This window comes from Cnephaeus nilssonii (genome assembly GCF_951640355.1).
Source record: "Cnephaeus nilssonii genome assembly, chromosome: 10".
Classification (NCBI taxonomy): Eukaryota; Metazoa; Chordata; class Mammalia; order Chiroptera; family Vespertilionidae; genus Cnephaeus; species Cnephaeus nilssonii.
Window position 1 is genome coordinate 69450782 of NC_137081.1, and position 19080 is coordinate 69469861.

The 19080-nt window shown below is 41.7% G+C and overlaps 1 protein-coding gene across 1 annotated transcript in view; it reads right to left on the reverse strand.

Moving 5' to 3' along the window:
- Nucleotides 1-14365: 14365 nt before the first annotated feature.
- Nucleotides 14366-19080, reverse strand: part of KYNU (kynureninase) — a 113130-nt gene continuing 108415 nt past the window's right edge. Inside the window, exons 13-14 of the mRNA XM_079781812.1 lie at nt 17254-17484; nt 14366-15548 (exon numbers count right to left, since the gene is read on the reverse strand). Of these exons, the coding sequence (XP_079637938.1) occupies nt 15414-15548; nt 17254-17484 (366 nt within the window). The 3' untranslated portion in view covers nt 14366-15413. The remainder of the gene's footprint in view (nt 15549-17253; nt 17485-19080) is intronic.

The window sequence follows — 19080 nt, forward strand, 5'->3', positions numbered from 1 at the left end:
GATTTGCCAAGATAAATATGGCTCATTATGATTCTTGAGTTTTTTGACACTCAATAAAAAAAAAGTGTTATGTCCACACTAGCTGCATGATACCATACATTGTTATCCAAAAGCTGTCCCCTTTTTCGGCCTTTGTATGTTAAATACATAAAGAGAAAAGCAGGTTCCTATTTAGGTGACACGATATCCTCTCAACTTGCTTAAGTATGGATTACAGTATGGTGTCTATATTCCTTTTTCAGGTATAATAGTAAAGAATTAGTTTTTTTCTCCACATGTTTCCAATGTTTTAAAGCTGCTATTTACAAACAGCCTTATTTTAGTTACATACAAACTGTTGGAATGCCCTCAGAACTTCTTAAGTTACAGCTTTCTCTCTAATTATGAGCCATATAGTATTGTCTATATCATCTGCCAAATAAGCAGCTTTTGTGCTTGCCAAAACAACAGCTGAAGGTGTTCTTATTTGCATGTATGTTGAAAATATAAAGACACAAGCATGGTTTACTGTATGTTAAAATTAATAAAACAACTGCAATCGAAACACTACCTTTTTATTTCCCCCAATTAAACTGTACATTTTTTAAACACAGTTGATTTTTGAATTATCTCCTTAACCTCTACTGAGGAAATTAAAACAACATTCAGTATCAGTTTTGCTGAGATTTTGGACTTGCTTTACATGGAAGAGTATGGACATATGTTAAAGTATGTTGAGAATTAGGGATTTCTTAATATTGATTCAAAACATAGAAGGCATAGCTGCTATTATGTGAGCATATCTAAAGCAGATATATGACCAGTGTTCAGCAGAACAGAAGAAATAATTAGCATAAGTATTAATTAGCCTCTGACAAACATTAATTATTAGTTTCAGATCAACTTTATCATCTTTATTCCTTTCAGTGAATGAGATTCTGATTTTCTAGAAGCCTATTTTAATTTATATCTTAGGCACCATGTTCATATACTGATAATTACAGTGGACACAGATTAATCTTTCATGATTCAGTATGATTAATAAAATGCTCTTGTTTAGATGTCAGATAATAAGAAACATACTTTAGTAGTTTATGCTGGCTTTCTTTCATTCATAACTATTCATCAATTTTTAGCTTTTTTATAATGATTCTTTTTATATCTTGACTACTTTCTATATATCATACAAAGTGCTATGCTTTCTTTGTGATTTTTTTCATCAAAGTAATTTGTGTAAATAGTTAACAGTTACACAGTATTGCCAGTAATGATACTGTGGGCCCCTTATTATTTAAATGATTTTATGTATTAAATTAATCTGTGTGACAATTCTATGAGGTAGTACCATTATTGTCTAACTAGAGTCCCAGTGTACGAAATTCATGCACAGGAGGGGGGTCCCCTCAGCCCAGCCTGCACCATCTCCAATCTGGAACCACTCAGGGGATGTCCGACTGCCGGTTTAGGCCCGATCACAGGGATCGGGCCTAAACCGGCAGTCGGACATCCCTCTCAAAATCCGAGACTGCTGGCTCCTAACTGCTCACCTGCCTGCCTGCCTGATCACCCCTAACTGCCTCTGCCTGCCAGCATGGTCGCCCCCAACCCCAACTGCCTCCCCTCCCCGCCGCCGACCTGGTCACCCTCAACTGCCCCCCCCCCCCTGCCAGCCTGGTTGCCCCACGCAGCTGCTGTTCAGTCGTTTGGTCATCCCTCACTAACCTCCCTGCCAGCCTGGTTGCCCCATGCAGCCTGCTGTTCAATCATTTGGTCATCCCTCACTAACCCCCCTACCGGCCTTGTCACCCCATGCAGCCTGCTGTTCAATCATTTGGTCATCCCTCACTAACCCCCCTACCGGCCTTGTCACCCCATGCAGCCTGCTGTTCGGTCATCCATCCGGTTGTTTCGGTCATGACAGCCTCTGGATTTTTATATATTAGGATTATACAAACAAGGAAATTAAAGCATTGAACATTTAAATTATAAGATCACATGACTGGTAGGTACTAGAGCTAATATTTCAACCCTATATTTTGTTTTCTGAGTCTGTGAACTTAATCCTTACAGTAAAATTCTATCCATGTTTCAATTTTTATGCCCCAAACAGTGGTCCTCTGACCCACTGACCCATGGCTTTAATTCATACCAACCAACAGCCACAGCTCTCAATTATTTTAGCTATTTCTGCTTATATTTAGTTCCATATTTTTAAATAATATGAATTTATTGCAATTTAACTTCAAAATTGCAACATTATTTTTCTTCTTACTGTGAAAATTAAAGATTTAGTCATTATAGATCTCCTTCTCCCCCACAGCCCACAAACACATACATGCAAATACTTTCTCTTCCCTCATCCTCCAAATATAGTGAAATTGTGATTTAGATTACATCAATATTCATTGTTTGGATGTTTATAACTACATAAATATTATTTACAGCTGGTGTTGTGTATATATGAAAGAATAGGAACATATGTTAAAATATAATGAAAACATAGCATCTTTGTAACATTAAATTGAGAAATACAGGGCATATCATCTATACTATATGTTTTACTCTGATAATCTTTCCTTTGTTGTACAATTTTACTTTTTAGTTAATAATTTCCTTCTTTTACATTTGCTCAATACTGTTCCTGTACTAATTTGCATCTCAAATTTGTTCTGAGAGAATCTAAAACTCCTCAAAATGCTGAAACCTGCCCTGACCAGTTTGGCTCAGTGGATAGAGCGTCGGCCTGCGGACTGAAGGGTCCCTGGTTTGATTCTGTCAAGGGCACATACCCGGGTTTTGGGCTCGATCCCCACTGGGGGGTGTGCAGGAAGCAGCCAATCAATGGTTCTCTCTCATCATTGATGTTTCTATCTCTCCCTCTCCCTTCCTCTTTGAAATTAATAAAAATATATTTTTTAAAAATGCTGAAACATATCAGGTACTAGGTATGTCATCAGTTTGTGTGTGTGTGTGTGTGTGTGTGTGTGTGTGTGAGAGAGAGAGAGAGAGAGAGAGAGAGAGAGAGAGAGAGAGAGATACCTACTTATTTATTTTCTGGAGCCCTCTGAGCAGATCCCCTCCAGGGCTGGTGGATTGCTGTTTCCATGGGACGTGGGCCTACTCTTCATACTCAGATTGGGAATTCCATTGCTCCATTGCCTTTATTTTTGCAGCTTAGTCATTTCCAGTAGCTTCTGAGAAGTAATACATGGGAAGAAAACATTCTAAAACTTTGCTCACCAGAAAATACCCTTAGTCATCTCCACATTTAATTGATAGTTTGGCTTGCCATGGACTTCTCTGATGGCAATAATTCTCCATATGAATTTCAAAAGCATCTTTCATTTTTCTGTATCTTTCAGAGTTGGTGATGAGAATCTCTATATCATTATGATTGCTAATATTTTAAATTTTACCTGTAAAAGTGTTTTATAAACTTATTTTTATCTCTAGTTTCTTACATTTTTCCCCATCATGTGATTTTCATTTTGTGAAAAATACACATTATGTTTATTAGTCATTGAACCTCTTCTGAAAGCATATCATGTTTTAAGAGAAGTTCTTGGGAAGAGTTTCAGGTTTTGGTAATTTTCTCTTTTCTATTTTATCTACTCTCTCATTTTGTAGCTATCATTAGACAAGTGTTGACTTCTAGTGTTAATTTTTTAATTATTGAATCTTTTTTGTTCTATTTTTTGAGATCCTCAATTTCAGATTCCGAAATTTCCTTTGAAATTTTTTATTTCTGATATCATATTCTTAATTTTCAAGAGCTTTTTCTCATTCCCTGTACCCTCTTAAGTGTATTGTGTCCTTGTTCCGTAGGTTTTCTTTTCTCTTGGAATATATTAATTATACCTTTTTCCGCTTTTCTCCTCTTTTTTTTTCTTTTCCCATTATGTTATTTGTTTTCTTTATTTAATTTGGATTCTATTCTGCATTTTAAATATTATTGTTGTATGTCTGGTGATAGTTTGTGTCCATCCTATATAATAAAAGCCTAATATGCTAAGTGTCCGACGGTTGGTTTGACTGTTCAACCATCGCTATGATGAGCACTGACCACCAGGGGGCAGACACTCCAACCAGTAGCTTAGCTTGTTGCTGGGGTCTGGCCAATCCGGACTGATTGAGATGGACTGGACATGCCCTGGAGCCCTCCCGTGGTCTCTCCCTAGCCGTGATTGTGCACCGGTGAGGTCCCTCGGCCTGGTCTGTGCCCTCTCTCAATCCGGGACCACTTGGGGGATGTCAAGAGAGCCGCAGGCCAGGTCGAGGAATCCCACCATGCACGAATCTGTACACTGGGCCTCTAGTTCATTTATAAAACTGTAGTTCTTTAAAGCATGTGCAAGCATTTTGTGTAGGGGCAGAATTTTTGATTGGTGGGCAGCATTATACCACAATGAGACCCATGTAAATATTTGTAGCACTTATCAATTAGACAGAACAGTTTTTCCAGAGATAAATCTATATTCATGCTCCTGTGCTGGGCTGGATATAATTTCTTGGGGGCCAAGTAGGGGTTGGGGCGGGGGGGAAGTCAGGGCTGTCACCTAGCCTGCAACATTTGGCTACATCACTCTAATTTCAGTCAGATGACTCATCCATCTCCTTGGCCACCCTCATGTACCAAAGCCTAGAACTGTACAAGTTTATTCTTTTTAGAAAGTAAACTCTTGCCCTTGTGGATGTGGGGAAGATGCAATATTCCAGTTGCAGAGACTGGAGAAAGGGATCTGGGTCCAGCTGCTAAATGTACAGACTTTCAACCACCTGCTTTCTATTCCACCACACATCTTGGCCTCCAGAAATAACTGGTACCTCCAATTCCTAAGCATCTCAATGGGTCTTTGAACTGAATCAAATTAATACTCTTTTGATATCCTCCCCTATCACACAAGGAATTATATTTCAGCTTTCTTCATTTTTCTGTCAGTCCCTCTACTTTACAGCTTTTAAAGTGTGTTGACATAGTTCCTGTGCTCTTATTCCTTATCATTTGGGGGGGGGGGGGTCTTTCCATGTTAACACCACTTTTATTCATGCACTATAATTTTTGTGTGTGAGATAGATGACTAATATTACCTGGAAATATAGATTAGTGTACAGTAATTTTGCTCCCTTAAAATGATTATGTTACCCAACTTCCTCAGAGAAAGTACTTTAAAACATTGTTTTCTAGTTTCCTTATTTAAATTTTAATTTTTCTCATGCAAGTATACATTTAAATCTTTAAAGGAGATGAACATTTCCAATGAATAGGAAATCACATAGGTACTGGATGTTAGACTGCACAGAAGTGCATGGGTTAATCACAATGACTGTGCCAACGTTGGCTGGCCTGTCAGCCAATTAATGGAAGTGTTCTTGAACTTTTAACATGCTTCTCTCCAATCCTCTGAAGTAGTGATTGTTGAGAGAAAGAAACATACAAAAGAGAAAGATAACAAATGTAGTTTGCATAAAAATATATGTAACAGGTTTTTTTATAAGTTAATATGGGCACTAATACAACCAAAGAACAGTTATGAAATAGCAATATTACTGAGAATTCAGTGAAAAATGTGACATTTGGAGTCACCACTTTCAAACAGTCTGGTTCTGTTGTCGTTGCCTAAAAAAAGAATGTCTGTGAGTGTCTCTTTCTGTTCTTTTTTTTCCCTCTTAATTGCCACTTTTCCCCCAGACCAGCTGTAGCATCCATGTCCTGACATGGATCCAACTACTTACTTTAACCCATAGAGAAAATGCCTCCACAGACTCTGCATATATCACTGCGCTGTCTCCATTCTTGACAAGCCTGTTGTTTTAACACAATACAAAGCAAGGGGAACCGCATGAAGTAAAGCTCCCACATACTGGGAAAGAGAAAAGGAAGACCTCTGTTGAATAAATATTGGCACAAAAATGCAACAGTTCTCGTCACCTAAAATAATACTCTGAGTTAGATGTGCTTGAATTTTCAACGGAGGCCCAGCAATCCAATGTTAGTTCGTTTATTTGTCTTTCGGGAGAATTTGTGCTTTGAAGAATCTTTCTCATTTGATTTAGGACAATGAAGTCATTCTCAACGTTGCTCCTGGGTGGGATACGGAGAAAGGGTCTTTGAGGCCTACAGGCCAAGGAGGCTGCCATGTCATAGTGAGTTACATAACCAACACATTACATGTCCTTGATTCTCACATTTTTAGAATTATTTCCAACCTCGACATAAGAATAAACATTTAATTTCTACCTATGGAGTACAGGTATCTACTGGGCTACATGTTCTTAGTATTTTACATATCTCTGACGTATTCTAGTGGGCTCAGGCCTGAACCAGACTCAAATCATACAGGATTTTTTACTAGTTACTCTTTTGAGACAAAGGTCACAGGGGACTTCAATGTAAACATGGACAGCGTATACGACATGTTACAACTTCACCTTTTTCATTCATTACCTGACTTTAAGAGGCTAACTGCATATTCAGCTCAGTGCTAAGAACCGAGGGACATACCAAGAAAAAGAAAATATTAACCATATCGCCAAGCAAGTTACATTAAGTTAGGAAGAAAAGATATGTATACAAACATCATGTAAGATATAATGCTCCTTTCAAAGTCATTATAAGGAAATTATGAACACACACTTTTTAATTTATTTGTGGCTTAGGTTCTCATATTTTCAACTATTACATGTGACTTAGGAGATGAGAAGGGAGTCTTATTTTGTGAATATTTATTTTAAAAGTATTTCATCTAGCTTGATCACAAAAGATAAATTTATTTCAAAATGTTCTTGTACATTTTTTTCAGTACTAGATCAAAACTATAATTAGAGCTTAAGTATAAGTTTTGAAAAACAGCATATGTGATTTTTTCCAAGAGTTTTTTTAAAATGTATCTTTATTGTTGAAAGTATTACAGATGTCCCTTTTTTTCCCCATTGACTCCCTCCACCAGCACTACCCTCTAGGCCTTCACCACACTACTGTCTGTGTCCATGAGCAATGCACATATGCATGTCAATTCTTCAGTTAATCACTTCCTGTCTGCCCACCCCCTACCCCCACCCCCCGCCACCCTTCTGAGATTCATCAGTCTGTTCCTTGCTTCTATATCTTTGGATCTACTTTGTTCATCATTTTATTTTGTTTATTAGATTCCATATATTGATATGTGAAGGCTGACAGGATTGTTTCCATCATAAAAATGTGTGGTGGGTAGGATTGTAAACATGATCTTATTGAAATCATTTTGAGGCAAGTGACCTGGATGGAGTCTCATTTAAGTCATTACCACTTATTGTTTTTTGTTCTTAATTTTCAAATATTAACAAAAGTAGAGAAAATCCCAACTATTATTACTCAGATTTGAATTGTCAATTTTTTCCCTTCTTCTTTCCTTCCTGCCTTCCCTCCTTCCTTCCATAAGAAAAATAATAACCTCTAAAGAGGTCCTTGTCATAATCTCCTGAATGTGTGAATATGTTGCATTATATAATAGAGGGAAATTATCATTGCAAATGGAATTAAGATCAGTAATCTATGTCCGGCAAGTGTGGCTTAGTGGTTGAGCATCGACCTATGAACCAGGAGGTCACAGTTCAATTCCCGGTCAGGGTACATGCCCAGGTTGCAGGCTAGATCCCTGGTAGGGGATGTGCAGGAGGCAGCTGATAAATAATTCTCTCTTATCATTGATGTTTCTGTCTCTCTCTCCCTCTCTCTGAAATCAGTAAAAATATAGTTTAAAAAACAATTAGAATATTATATGTGAAAACCAACATAAGTAGAACTGTAAATTCATCATATATTAGATATAGAATATAAAGTAGTAATGATTATTAAGACTTAATAAATAAAGTGCTGTCTTACATTAGGTTCCTTAGAAAGTAGAGCTTGAGATGCAGATTTAGATAAGTATGGTTTTTTTTTTGTTTTTAAAGATTTTATTGATTTCAGAGAAAGAAATGTAGAGGGAGAGAAAGAAACAACAATGATGAGAATTATTGATCAGTTGCCTCCTGCATGCCCCCTATTGGGGATTGAGCCTGCAATCCAGGCATGTGCCCGGACAGACAGAGAATCAAACTGCAACATCATAGTTAAATATGTTTTATTGAAGGAAGAATACTATGAAGGAGGAATTAATGAGAATATGGAAGAGGAAAGAGCTGAGCAAGTATAAAATCCAGGTGAAATTCGAGTTGTGACTTAATTCATAGATTAGGGATAGTTTCTAAAGCGTTAAATTGCAGTGTGTGTGTGTGTGTGTGTGTGTGTGTGTGTGTGTGTGCGCGCGCGCGCCCGTGCAGGCGAGCGCCTATGTATGTGTGTGTCTCCTCTTTCTCTTTTTTCCTTCTACTTGTATGGAAACTATAAATTTATTCTCTATCATTTTAATAATCACCTTGGTTATGTTAACATGCTTACATGGCACAAACAATCAACAGTCACCATTGGCAATGATCAGGAGCAAGGGAATGCTCATTTCTACTGTTTGGAATGAAACTGTTGCACGCATTTTGGAAAACAGTGTAATAGCACATGCTAAAGTTGAGCACATGTGTGCCCTATGTCCCAGCATTTTCACAGTTATATGATCTAGAAAAACTTTTGAATGCGTGTACTAAGAATGTTCATAGATGCATTGTTGCAATATTAAAAAATTGGGAACAACTCAAACATTCATTAGTTGTTGTAGAATGAATAACTCCAATTATATAAGAGAGTACAGAGCAATAATGAAAATGGATGAAAATAGAACAAATGAGTATAAAAAATATGTCAAGCAAAAGAAGCAGAATAATATACAATACATTACCTTTATACAAAGCCCACACACAAGCAAAATTAGCTAATATATTTTTACTAGAGGGCTGGTGCACAAAATTCATGAAGAGGGGTGCCCTTAGCCCAGCCTGCACCCTCTCACAATCTGGGACCCCTCGGGGGATGTCCGACGTGCCTAAATCGGCAGTCGGACATCCCTCTCGCAATCCGGGACCGCTGACTCCTAACCGCTCGCCTGCCTGCCTGCCTGATCACCCCTAACCACTATGCCTGCCAGCCTGATCACCCCTAACCACTCTGCCTGCCTGCCTAATTGCCCCTAACTGCTCGCTTGCCTGCCTGATCACCTGTAACCACTCTCCTGCCTGCCTGATCGCCCCTAACTGCTGCTGCCTGCCTGCCTGATCACCTGTAACCACTCGCCTGCCTGCCTGATCACTCCTAACTGCTCACCTGCCTGCCTGATCACCCCTAACCACCTCTGCATCAGCCCCCACACCTAGGACCCAGGTTTCCCTTCTACCAGCTGGCTACAGGTAACCAGGACCTGGACTTCCCTCCCTCAGGCTGGCCACAGTCAACCAGGACATGGGCTTCCCTCCCTCTGGCCAGCCGCAGGCACCTGGGACCTGGGCCGGCTTCGCCTGGGCCAGCCACAGGCACCTGGGACCTGGGCCAGCTTCGCCTGGGCCAGCCACAGGCACCTGGGACCCCAGGCGGCACCTCCTGGGCCCTGGCTTTGTCAAGAAGGACGTCCGGAAGGTAGTCCAGAAGACATCCGATCTATCTGGTCTAATTAGCATATTACCCTTTTATTAGTATAAACTAGAGGCCTGTTGCACAAAATTCGTGCACAGAGTGGGGGGTGTCCCTCAGCCCAGCCTGCACCCTCTCCAATATGGGACCCCTCGAGAGATATCCGACTGCCCGTTTAGGCCCGATCCCACCGGGTTCGGGCCTAAACGGGCAGTCGGACATCCCTCTCACAATCCAGGACTGCTGGCTCCTAACTGCTCGCCTGCCTGCCTTCCTGATTGCCCCTAACCGCTTCTGCCTGCCAGCCTGATCACCCCCTAACCACTCTGCTGCCAGCCTGATTGATGCCTAACTGTTCCCCTGCCAGCCTGTTTGCCCCCAATTTCCCTCCTCTGCCGGCCTGGTCACCCCTAACTGCCCTCCCCTGCAGGGTTGATCGCCTCCAACTTCCCCACTTGTAGACCTGGGTCCCTCTCAACTGCCCTCCCTTGCAGGCCTGGTGTCTCCCAACTGCCCTCCCCTGCTGGCCATCTTGTGGTAGCCATCTTGTGTCCACATGGGGGCAGCCATCTTTGACCACATGGGGGCATCCATATTGTGTGTTGGAGTGATGGTCAATCTGCATATTACTCTTTTATTAGATAGGATAGAGGCCTGGTGCAGGGGTGGGGGCCAGCTGGTTTGCCCTGAAGGGTGTCCCGGATCAGGATGGGGATTCCCTTGGGGCGTGGGGCGGCCTGAGCGAGGAGCCAGTGGTGGTTTGCAGGCTAGCCATGCCCCATGGCAACCCAAGAGGAGGCCCTGGTATCTGGAATTTATTTACCTTCTACAATTGAAACTTTGTAGCCTGGAGTGGAGCCAAGCCTTCTGCTCGCTCCGTGGCCGGTAACCATTTCTGTTGGGGTTAATTCACCTTCTATAATTGAAACTTTGTAGCCTTAAGCAGAGGCCTGGGCCTGGCCAGGGTGTGTGGAAAGCTTTGCTTTCTCTGTTGCCGGGGGCAACCCTGGCCTGCTCTCTCCAACTCCGTGGCTGCCGCCATTTCTGTTAAAATTTGTTTACCTTCTATAATTGAAACTTTGTAGCTTGAGTAGAGGCTTAGGCCTAGCAAGGGCAGGCGGAAAGCTTGGCTTTCTCCGTTGCCTGAGAAACCTTGCTCTCTGTGGCTATAGCCATCTTGGTTGCGTTTATTTGCATACTCGCCCTGATTGGCTGGTGGGCTTGGTTGGTGGGCGTGGCTTAGGCATAATGAAAGTGCAGTCAATTTGCATATTACCCTTTTATGAGGTAGGACTAGAGGCCAGGTGCACAAAAATTCATGCACAGCGGGAGGTCCCTCAGCCCAGCCTGCACCCTCTCCAATCTGGGACCCCTCAGGGGATGTCTGACTGCTGGTTTATGCCTGCACTTTTAATAGATGACAGCTCCATTGTTGTTTCTTTCTTTTCATACTTATACCCATTGGAATTAGTAGGTATTCAAAGTGTGTATACATTTTGTGGGGTCACCCTGTATATTTCTAGTCAGCGGTGAAAGGAACCAACGGTGGGTTTGGAACCCCCAGTCAGGGAACCTCACTCACTCCCTGCATGTCTCCCCACCCTGCTTTCCACCTTCGCGGGCAGCAGGAGAATCAATATTTTCTCTCATTAACTCAGAAAAGCACATCCTGTCACCCGCTGCCCGGCAGGAGCATGCTAGGCCCCGAGCGAGCGAGGCTCATTCAGGGCGGCCTTTGCTCATGGGTGCTGGCACCCCGAGTGCACATTCCTCCTCTGCAGTTGCCCTGACTCTCCCACCATTTCACTGAGAGGACGGAACTCCTCTCTTTCTCTGGGTTCCCGATCTCGAAAGCTGACCGAATGCACCTCAGCAAGGGCCTCCCATGCCCACCAGGTGTGTCTGTTCGTACCTGCTCCCACTTCAGCACCTGCATTAGCCCCATGGAGGCGATCTCATCGCCACACTGGCCTCCATGGGAACAGGGCGTCACCACTCCGCCCTCTCACTGTCATCTCACAGGTACCCACCCTGAGCGTCCAGATATGCTCCAAAGGACGTGAGCATGCCAGAGGGGACGTGCACACATTGTGTGGGGGACATAGGTATGCTGCGTAGGCATGATGGAAGTACAGCGGATGGGCAGGGGAACATGTGCACACCTTGGTCCAGGACTGTTGTGGGCACATGTGGGTGACAGCACACTGGGGGACATTCACACACGAGCGGGAGGTGAGTAGAGGATGTGAGCACCGGAGGCCTGCGCCTGCGCAGATCCACAAACCCACGCAGCACGGCCAGGAGGTCAATCTGGCCTACCACAGTGGCTGTCCTTGTGATCGCACACCTTCTGGGCCAGGAGGTGGGACTGACACAGCCACTCCTCGGCGTTGATGGCCCACAGGCGCTGCTTCAGCTTGGCCCAAAGGCTCCACTTGGTGCCACCGCCATGTGGGGAGTACAGGCTGCCCTCCGCCCCACCCACCTCCCCACCCCCATCCCAACTGCCACTTGCCCAGGGCTGACCTTGGGCAAGCGGGAGTGGCCATCGGGACTGCTCACAGCTGCCGTTGCCACCATGTGGGGAGTACAGGCCGCCCTCCTCCAGGCCTGCCTCCCCCGCCCCCCCATCCCCGCTGCCGCAAGTCCCCGCCCACCCATGCCTGCTGCACATGCAGCCTGTTGAATTGTCGTTATATGATGGCGTCCCGGATAATTTGCATATCCCTCTATTATTAGTATAGATGAGTACATATACAGGTGTAAAAATTTAAAGAAAGTAATGAAATGATTAATACACAACATAATTCAATAATTATTTCTGGCCCAGACTGCATGGCTCAGGAATTGAACATTGACCTTTGAATCAGGAACATTGACAGTTTAATTACCAGGTTGTTGGCTCAATCCTCAGTGTGGGGTGAGCAGGAGGCAGCCGATCAATGATTCTCTCTCATTGATGTTTCTATCTCTCTATCCCTTCCTTTCTGAAATCAATCCTATCTAATAAAAGAGTAATATGCAAATTAACCATCACTCTGCTACACCCACAAGCCACGCCCACCAGCCAATCAGGAGAGAGCATGCAAATTAACCCATACCAAGATGGCTGTGGCCACAGAGCGAGCAGGAGGCTTGGGTTTCCCTGGCAATGGAGGAAGCCAAGCTTCTGCAGCCCTGGCCTGCCTTGGTCTCCGCTCAAGGCTACAAAGTTTCAATTATAGAAGATAAATAAATCCCAACAAAAATGGCTGCATTGCTGAAACCGGTTTGGCTCAGTGGATAGAGCGTCGGCCTGCAGACTGAAAGGTCCCGGGTTCGATTCCGGTCAAGGGCATGTACCTTGGTTGTGGGCACATCCCTAGTAGGGGGTGTGTAATAGGCAGCTGATCGATGTTTCTCTCTCATCGATGTTTCTAACTCTCTATCCCTCTCTCTTCCTCTCTGTAAAAAATCAATAAGATATATTTTAAAAAAAAAATGGCTGCGTCCATGGATAAAGCAGGAGGTTTGGCTCCGCTCAAGGCTACAAAGTTTCAATTATAGAAGATAAATAAATCCCAGATACTAGGGCCTCCACTTGGGTCGCTGGGGGGCGTGGCCAGCCTGCAAAACACCACAGGTCCCTCGCCTAGGCCACCCCATGCTCCAAGGGAACCCCCACCCTGATCCAGGACACCCTGCAGGGGAAACCAGCCGGCCCCCACCCGTGCACCTGGCCTCTATCCTATCTAATAAAAGAGTAATATGCAAATTGACCATCACTCCAACACACAAGATGGCTGCCCCCATGTGGACACAAGATGGCTGCCACAAGATGACCAGCAGGGGAGGGCAGTTTGGAGGGACCAGGCTTGCAAGGGAGGGCAGTTGGGGGGACCCAGGCCTGCAGGGAAGGGCAGTTAGGGGTGACCAGGCCTGCAGGGGAGGGCAGTTAGGGGCAAACAGGCTGGCGGGGGAGCAGTTAGGCATCAATCAAGCTGGCAGCAGAGTGGTTAGGGGGTGATCAGGCTGGCAGATAGAAGTGGTTAGGGGCAATCAGGAAGGCAGGCAGGCGAGCAGTTGGGAGCCAGCAGTCCTGGATTGTGAGAAGGATGTTCAACTGCCCGTTTAGGCCCGATCCTACTAAATGGGCATTTGGACATCCCTCAAGGGGTCCCATATTGGAGAGGGTGCAGGCTGGGCTGAGGGACACACACACCCATGCATGAATTTCATGCACCGGGCCTCTAGTAAAGATATATTTAAAAATAATAATTATTATTTCTGGATTAAGGGAGGGGGTGAATGCAAGCTGGGAGAAAGGGAATTTCTAATGCTCTGTTTCTTAATAAGGACATAGTGCTGATCATGCTTTAAATGATTTATATATGTAATTGGATGTAATGTTAACATGATTAGCATGAAATATTTTAGAACTTAAGCTTATAAGTATCTTCATACACCTTCCCTTACTCAACCGCCTAATTAATAACCATGAGATTTTTCTTTCATAGTGTCATCTGTTTATCTTTTGTACAGGTCACAGTTCATAATTACCTATTTACCTGGGTGTTTATGATTACTGTCTGTTTTTACCACTAAGCTGAAACATGTTCCCTGTCAGCTGAACCCATGTCTGCTTTGTTTACCACAGCGAGGTTTAAAGAGTTGCTTCCACATGAGGTTGTACATGGTTGAGGTTTAAGGTTTCGAGAACTTCCCCATCTGTGAAGATAAATTTTTACAAAAGCTGGAGTGGGAAGCTTTACTAAAGCAATTCTGCAACCACTCAACTAAGATAACATAAAGAGAGCAGCACAATACATAGTATATTCTTGATAAACATCAGTACTTGTTGGTGTTGTTGGAATTCTGCATCTTTTTATTTAACTCTTAACATCCAAATGGTTGTCCAAGTTAATTTCATTAAAATTTGTTTCAATATGGAAATAATTATGTCATAGTCACTCTTTCTTGCGGAGAATATATACAAATGTAGAAGTTTGTCAATCCATGAATTGTGATTATGGTAACAACAAGGGCCCAAGAGTGGTTGGAAAAATAAATTTAACAAGTTTCAAACAACATTTGTTGTAATAAGATAGAATAATAAATATCAGAGCACAGGTAAATAATTTATGAACCTTTGGTTTTTGCTATATATACCACTTTTAATTCAACGTAAGGTACTATCTATTCGTTTTGAGAAGCATGCTGATGTCAGGGATGGTAATGGGAAAGAATGGCCAATGGCAATTGTAAGAAGCAGTTGATTGAAAATTGATAGACTTTTCTTTCACAAATGTTAAAATATTGTTAAAAATTGTGTGTTAAAATAAGGCCTATCCACACATAAATATAGGTCTCTGTTTTTATATATATTTCTTAGTGTGGATTGTGGCCAAAAATATTTGAAGGCCACTGCTCTAGAAAATGTTTTTTTCTGTTCCTTAAATCGGAGCTGGATAGAATATTCCAAAATCATACATATATCAGATGGTTCAACTGTAGTGCTTATAAGAAAGTCTTTGGGAAATTTAAGCTAAAGTGATATTTAGAAAATTGACACAAAAATTTCACATATATTATGACATTGTCAGCCAATGAGAAGTTAAACCAGTAACAATACTTCACTGACCATGAACTGTAACAGCTAACCAAGACTCTGTACATATTATTTAGACCAATGAAAACCTTGATTCACAAAACACCAAGAAATTGGACAGACATTTAGATTCCTCAGGGACATTGACTCTTAAAAGAATTATGCCAGATTTTTTTGTAAAGTATGCAATTCATTGCCAGTTAGGTGTAACTAGTTCTTTTTTTTTTTTTTTTAACATTTTCAATGATTAAAACTTGAATAAAAATAATAAAATAATCACAGCAGCTTTCAGTACTATTTGCTTAATTTGTTCTAAACACCATTATGTTTTCTTTCTGCAGCCTCGAGTGCAGAATTGAGCAGATGGATAAATTTATAAACATCGTGGAAAGAATTGTAGAGAGGAACTGGAGCCACTCGGATGCCATTGGGTTCCCGCTTGTCACACTGTGGGGAGAAAATAAAGCCACAACGGTGTCAGCATTATTCTCATAATGAAAATCTGCATTCGAGATGAACTTACATGAAATAGTCATAGTGATTTCCCTAAAACTTACTATATAAACATTTTTTTTTACCTTAATGAAAATATATTGTTTCTATGTTATGTGAAACTCTCTTCTTAATTATAATTAAACCATTAGTGGGCTGTTACATGAATATCCAAAAGCACTTTTCTGAAGTCCATTTAGGTCATCTTCTTTAAGCATTCAACAGAACCTATGTATGATTCGTCTGTGGGAGACCCTGGAGAGCTGGGAATCTTGGACACATTTAAATGAATGAGAACCTCACACTGTCCTGGAGAGTTCCAGTCAATTATCCTTACATTTATTTCTCTAAGCCCTAATCTTGCAGGTAAGGACTTGGCTATATTCCTGACGTGCACCTTGAGAAGAAATATTCATTTGATGTGAACCCAGAGAAAGAATTTATCTGCCCCATGGTCAACCAAGGGCCCAAATTTTATGAATTACAGTCTAGTGTCATTAGCTGACGGGCTCCTCACATACTCTGTACATGGAGAAAACCTCCGATTGAACTCTTAGCTTGTTTATGCCATCTGAGTCAACAATGGTGGGGAAACCATGGTTTCATCTTTCTACCAACAGACTGAGACCTGCCCCATCCAATCAGTATGGCTCAATTTGTATCCTTATTTTAACTATACTGACCAATCACAACTGCACAATTGGATACCTTATTTACATAAAATGCACATAATTGGAAACCTGGGTGAGAACTTTCATTATAAAAGGTGGCTTTCCCTTTGTCCAGGGTCGTTGAATACAATTTAGGTTGCTATCTAAACCTGTGTTCCCAGGCTGTATCTCCTTTTGCTCAAACAAGTCTTTTTATTATTTATCACAGTCTAAAATTAGTTTAGGTTTACACTGGGAATGCTGAAATGTTATGAAATGGGCCCAGACAATTTGGCCTAGCCTGAAGATCACTAGAACTATATTAAGAAATACCCACCACAGGCTAGACAGCATAGTAAATGGTTCGTGTGTGTTGGTCCATTTCATTCCCATACCAACTTCTTGAAGTAAGTATACATTCACACCCCAAAACAGATGAGAAGTCTTGGGCTAACACATGTTAACTTTCCCAAGAGCACATGTCTTGGTCATAGTGATCTGCAGCGCTGATGTTCTGATTGGTGCCTCCAGCGCCTGCGATGGTGACCTCTTCTAAAGGTTTGGAGGGCCACATGAGTGGAGCAGTGCCTAGATTGCATTATCACCACTTTCCCCTGAAATTATTCTCTTAACACCTATTAGTTCCTTTCAAGAGACTAAGAAGGCCACTTTGGCCCAAGGGTTAAAAAAATTATTTCATACAATGTTAACACTCCTCAGATGAAACAATATTTGCTGCTCAAAGTGTAATAAAAGTGAATAAATTACATAAAACTGTACTTTTTACCCCAAATTTGTGATTTCTTCTTTTTTATCAGAAATGACAGATCTCTGTGCCCTTTCATTAGCAAGTCCCGAATACTGACTTAGTTGGCACTTCATTTATCCTCAGTAACTGACTGATTGATGTGAAATTACATGCACCAGTGAATAAACTAAAGAATCCAAATTTTCCCCCTAGCATGCAACCCCTAGAGAAAACAGGGTAGCAAAGCAAGAGATATACTTACAACCACTCCTCTTTTTTCTAGTTCTTGAAATACAGATTTTATTGGAATGGAAAATGTTAATGTTAGCTGGCAGCCGCGTTCCTCTACACGGGATGGAGTGATTATGTTCACCACTGGTGTCTTGGTTTCTGCTTTGTCTTTGCCATAGTAGTGCTTGATCAGGAATTCCAGGTAACCCGTGAGCAAAACAGACTTTCTTCTCAATGCTTTCATGGTTGCTTTCTTAAAGATCTGTAGAATGAGAAACAGATTAACAACAATTGTTTTTTTTTTACAAAGAAGCAAAAATTAATTGCAAATCGTGCATAAAGAAGGAAATCACCACTTTTAACCTCTCCAAAAACCATCCCATTTTAAATAGTCGTTTTGTAAAAATATGTCCTCTGTTAAATCCTTTGCCATCAAGAACTGAACGCAAAGTTTCTATATCAGAAAAACTGCAAAAATGCCATTTAAACCATACTTGCAAAAGAAAAAAAAAAGGTGATGTAATGTTCCTTCAGAATTATTTAAATTAGCTTAGAATAATTACTCTAAGTATCCCTTTATAAAGGAATTGAAATATCATAAAATTCGAACACTTTCTCCAAAACCATCATAATCAAGAAGACGTTTTCTCTTCTGATATGAAGTTTGTTTGGTCCACAAAACAATACAGTAAGAGCTAAATGTGCATGCCTATGCGGAAGGTAATGTTGAAAATATTATTTACAGTTGTTTGACCAAGTCCTGGATCTCCTCCAGTTTAGCAGTAAGAAAACAATCAAGTTTTATCAGACAGAGAAGCAAAAATGTTACACAATACATTTGTAAGTACTAAAGCCTCAGCCTTTTTTTCCCCTTTCTCCCCGCCTCCTCCCCGCGTTTTTTCTTCTTTCATCACTTTTTTCCCTATTACACTCTAGTATGGTCTGAAAACACTGCAATTTCCTGCCTGAGGTGTCTTATATTAAGATGAGTGACAAGGGCACACAGTAACTGGTGTTGGAACATTAGAGGTCAGAACAGACATGCTTTTCTAGCTTATCTCTTAAGGTCAAGTAGAGTTTAAAAATATATCCTCCCTATAAGAGCTGAATGAACTTCAAACAGAGTGTGATGCACTGGCCTGCCACTTTCTGTCCCTTTACTGTAACATGTTTTGCCACAGAGCAAAGACAGGGTCATTCAATGGTATGTGGACTTCATAAAGTCTATGAAAACACTAATTTCTGTATATATGTGTGGGCCTGCATTCTAATAGGAGTAAACACTTTAGGCATACATTTTCTTCCCTTTCATTGCATGGAAGGTATAGTTTGGCTGAAGAAGAAGAAGGGAGTTGTATTTTTTGTTTTTTCAACCTTTTCTTTATATTACAGACAATGATTTTTTAAAAAAAAACCACAATTCATACCAATCTAGACTTAACATTCAAAGCTCTCCCATCCAGAACCACGTATCTGACTGTTACTCGACATTCTAATTGGATGCATGTATAACAGGCATTTCTATCTAAACATATTCAACATTGGGATTCCCAATATTCCTCCCAAAGTCACCTTCTCCTGTAGCCTTCACCACCTCAGTTTTTGGCAATTCCCTCCCCACCAGTTTTTCAGGTCAATCACTTCGGTATCATCCTTGACTCCTTTATTTTACAAACAACTCCCACAAATCCATCTGCAAAACCTGGCAGCTCTACCTTTAAATGATATCTAGAATAAGACCACTTCTGACTACCCACTTTGCCCTGTATCTAGCCCAAACCACTCATCTCTCAAGCAGCATAGAATGCTGTCTCCCTGGCCACCCAGACCTCACAGACTATGTCTGCAGCCTGGGAGG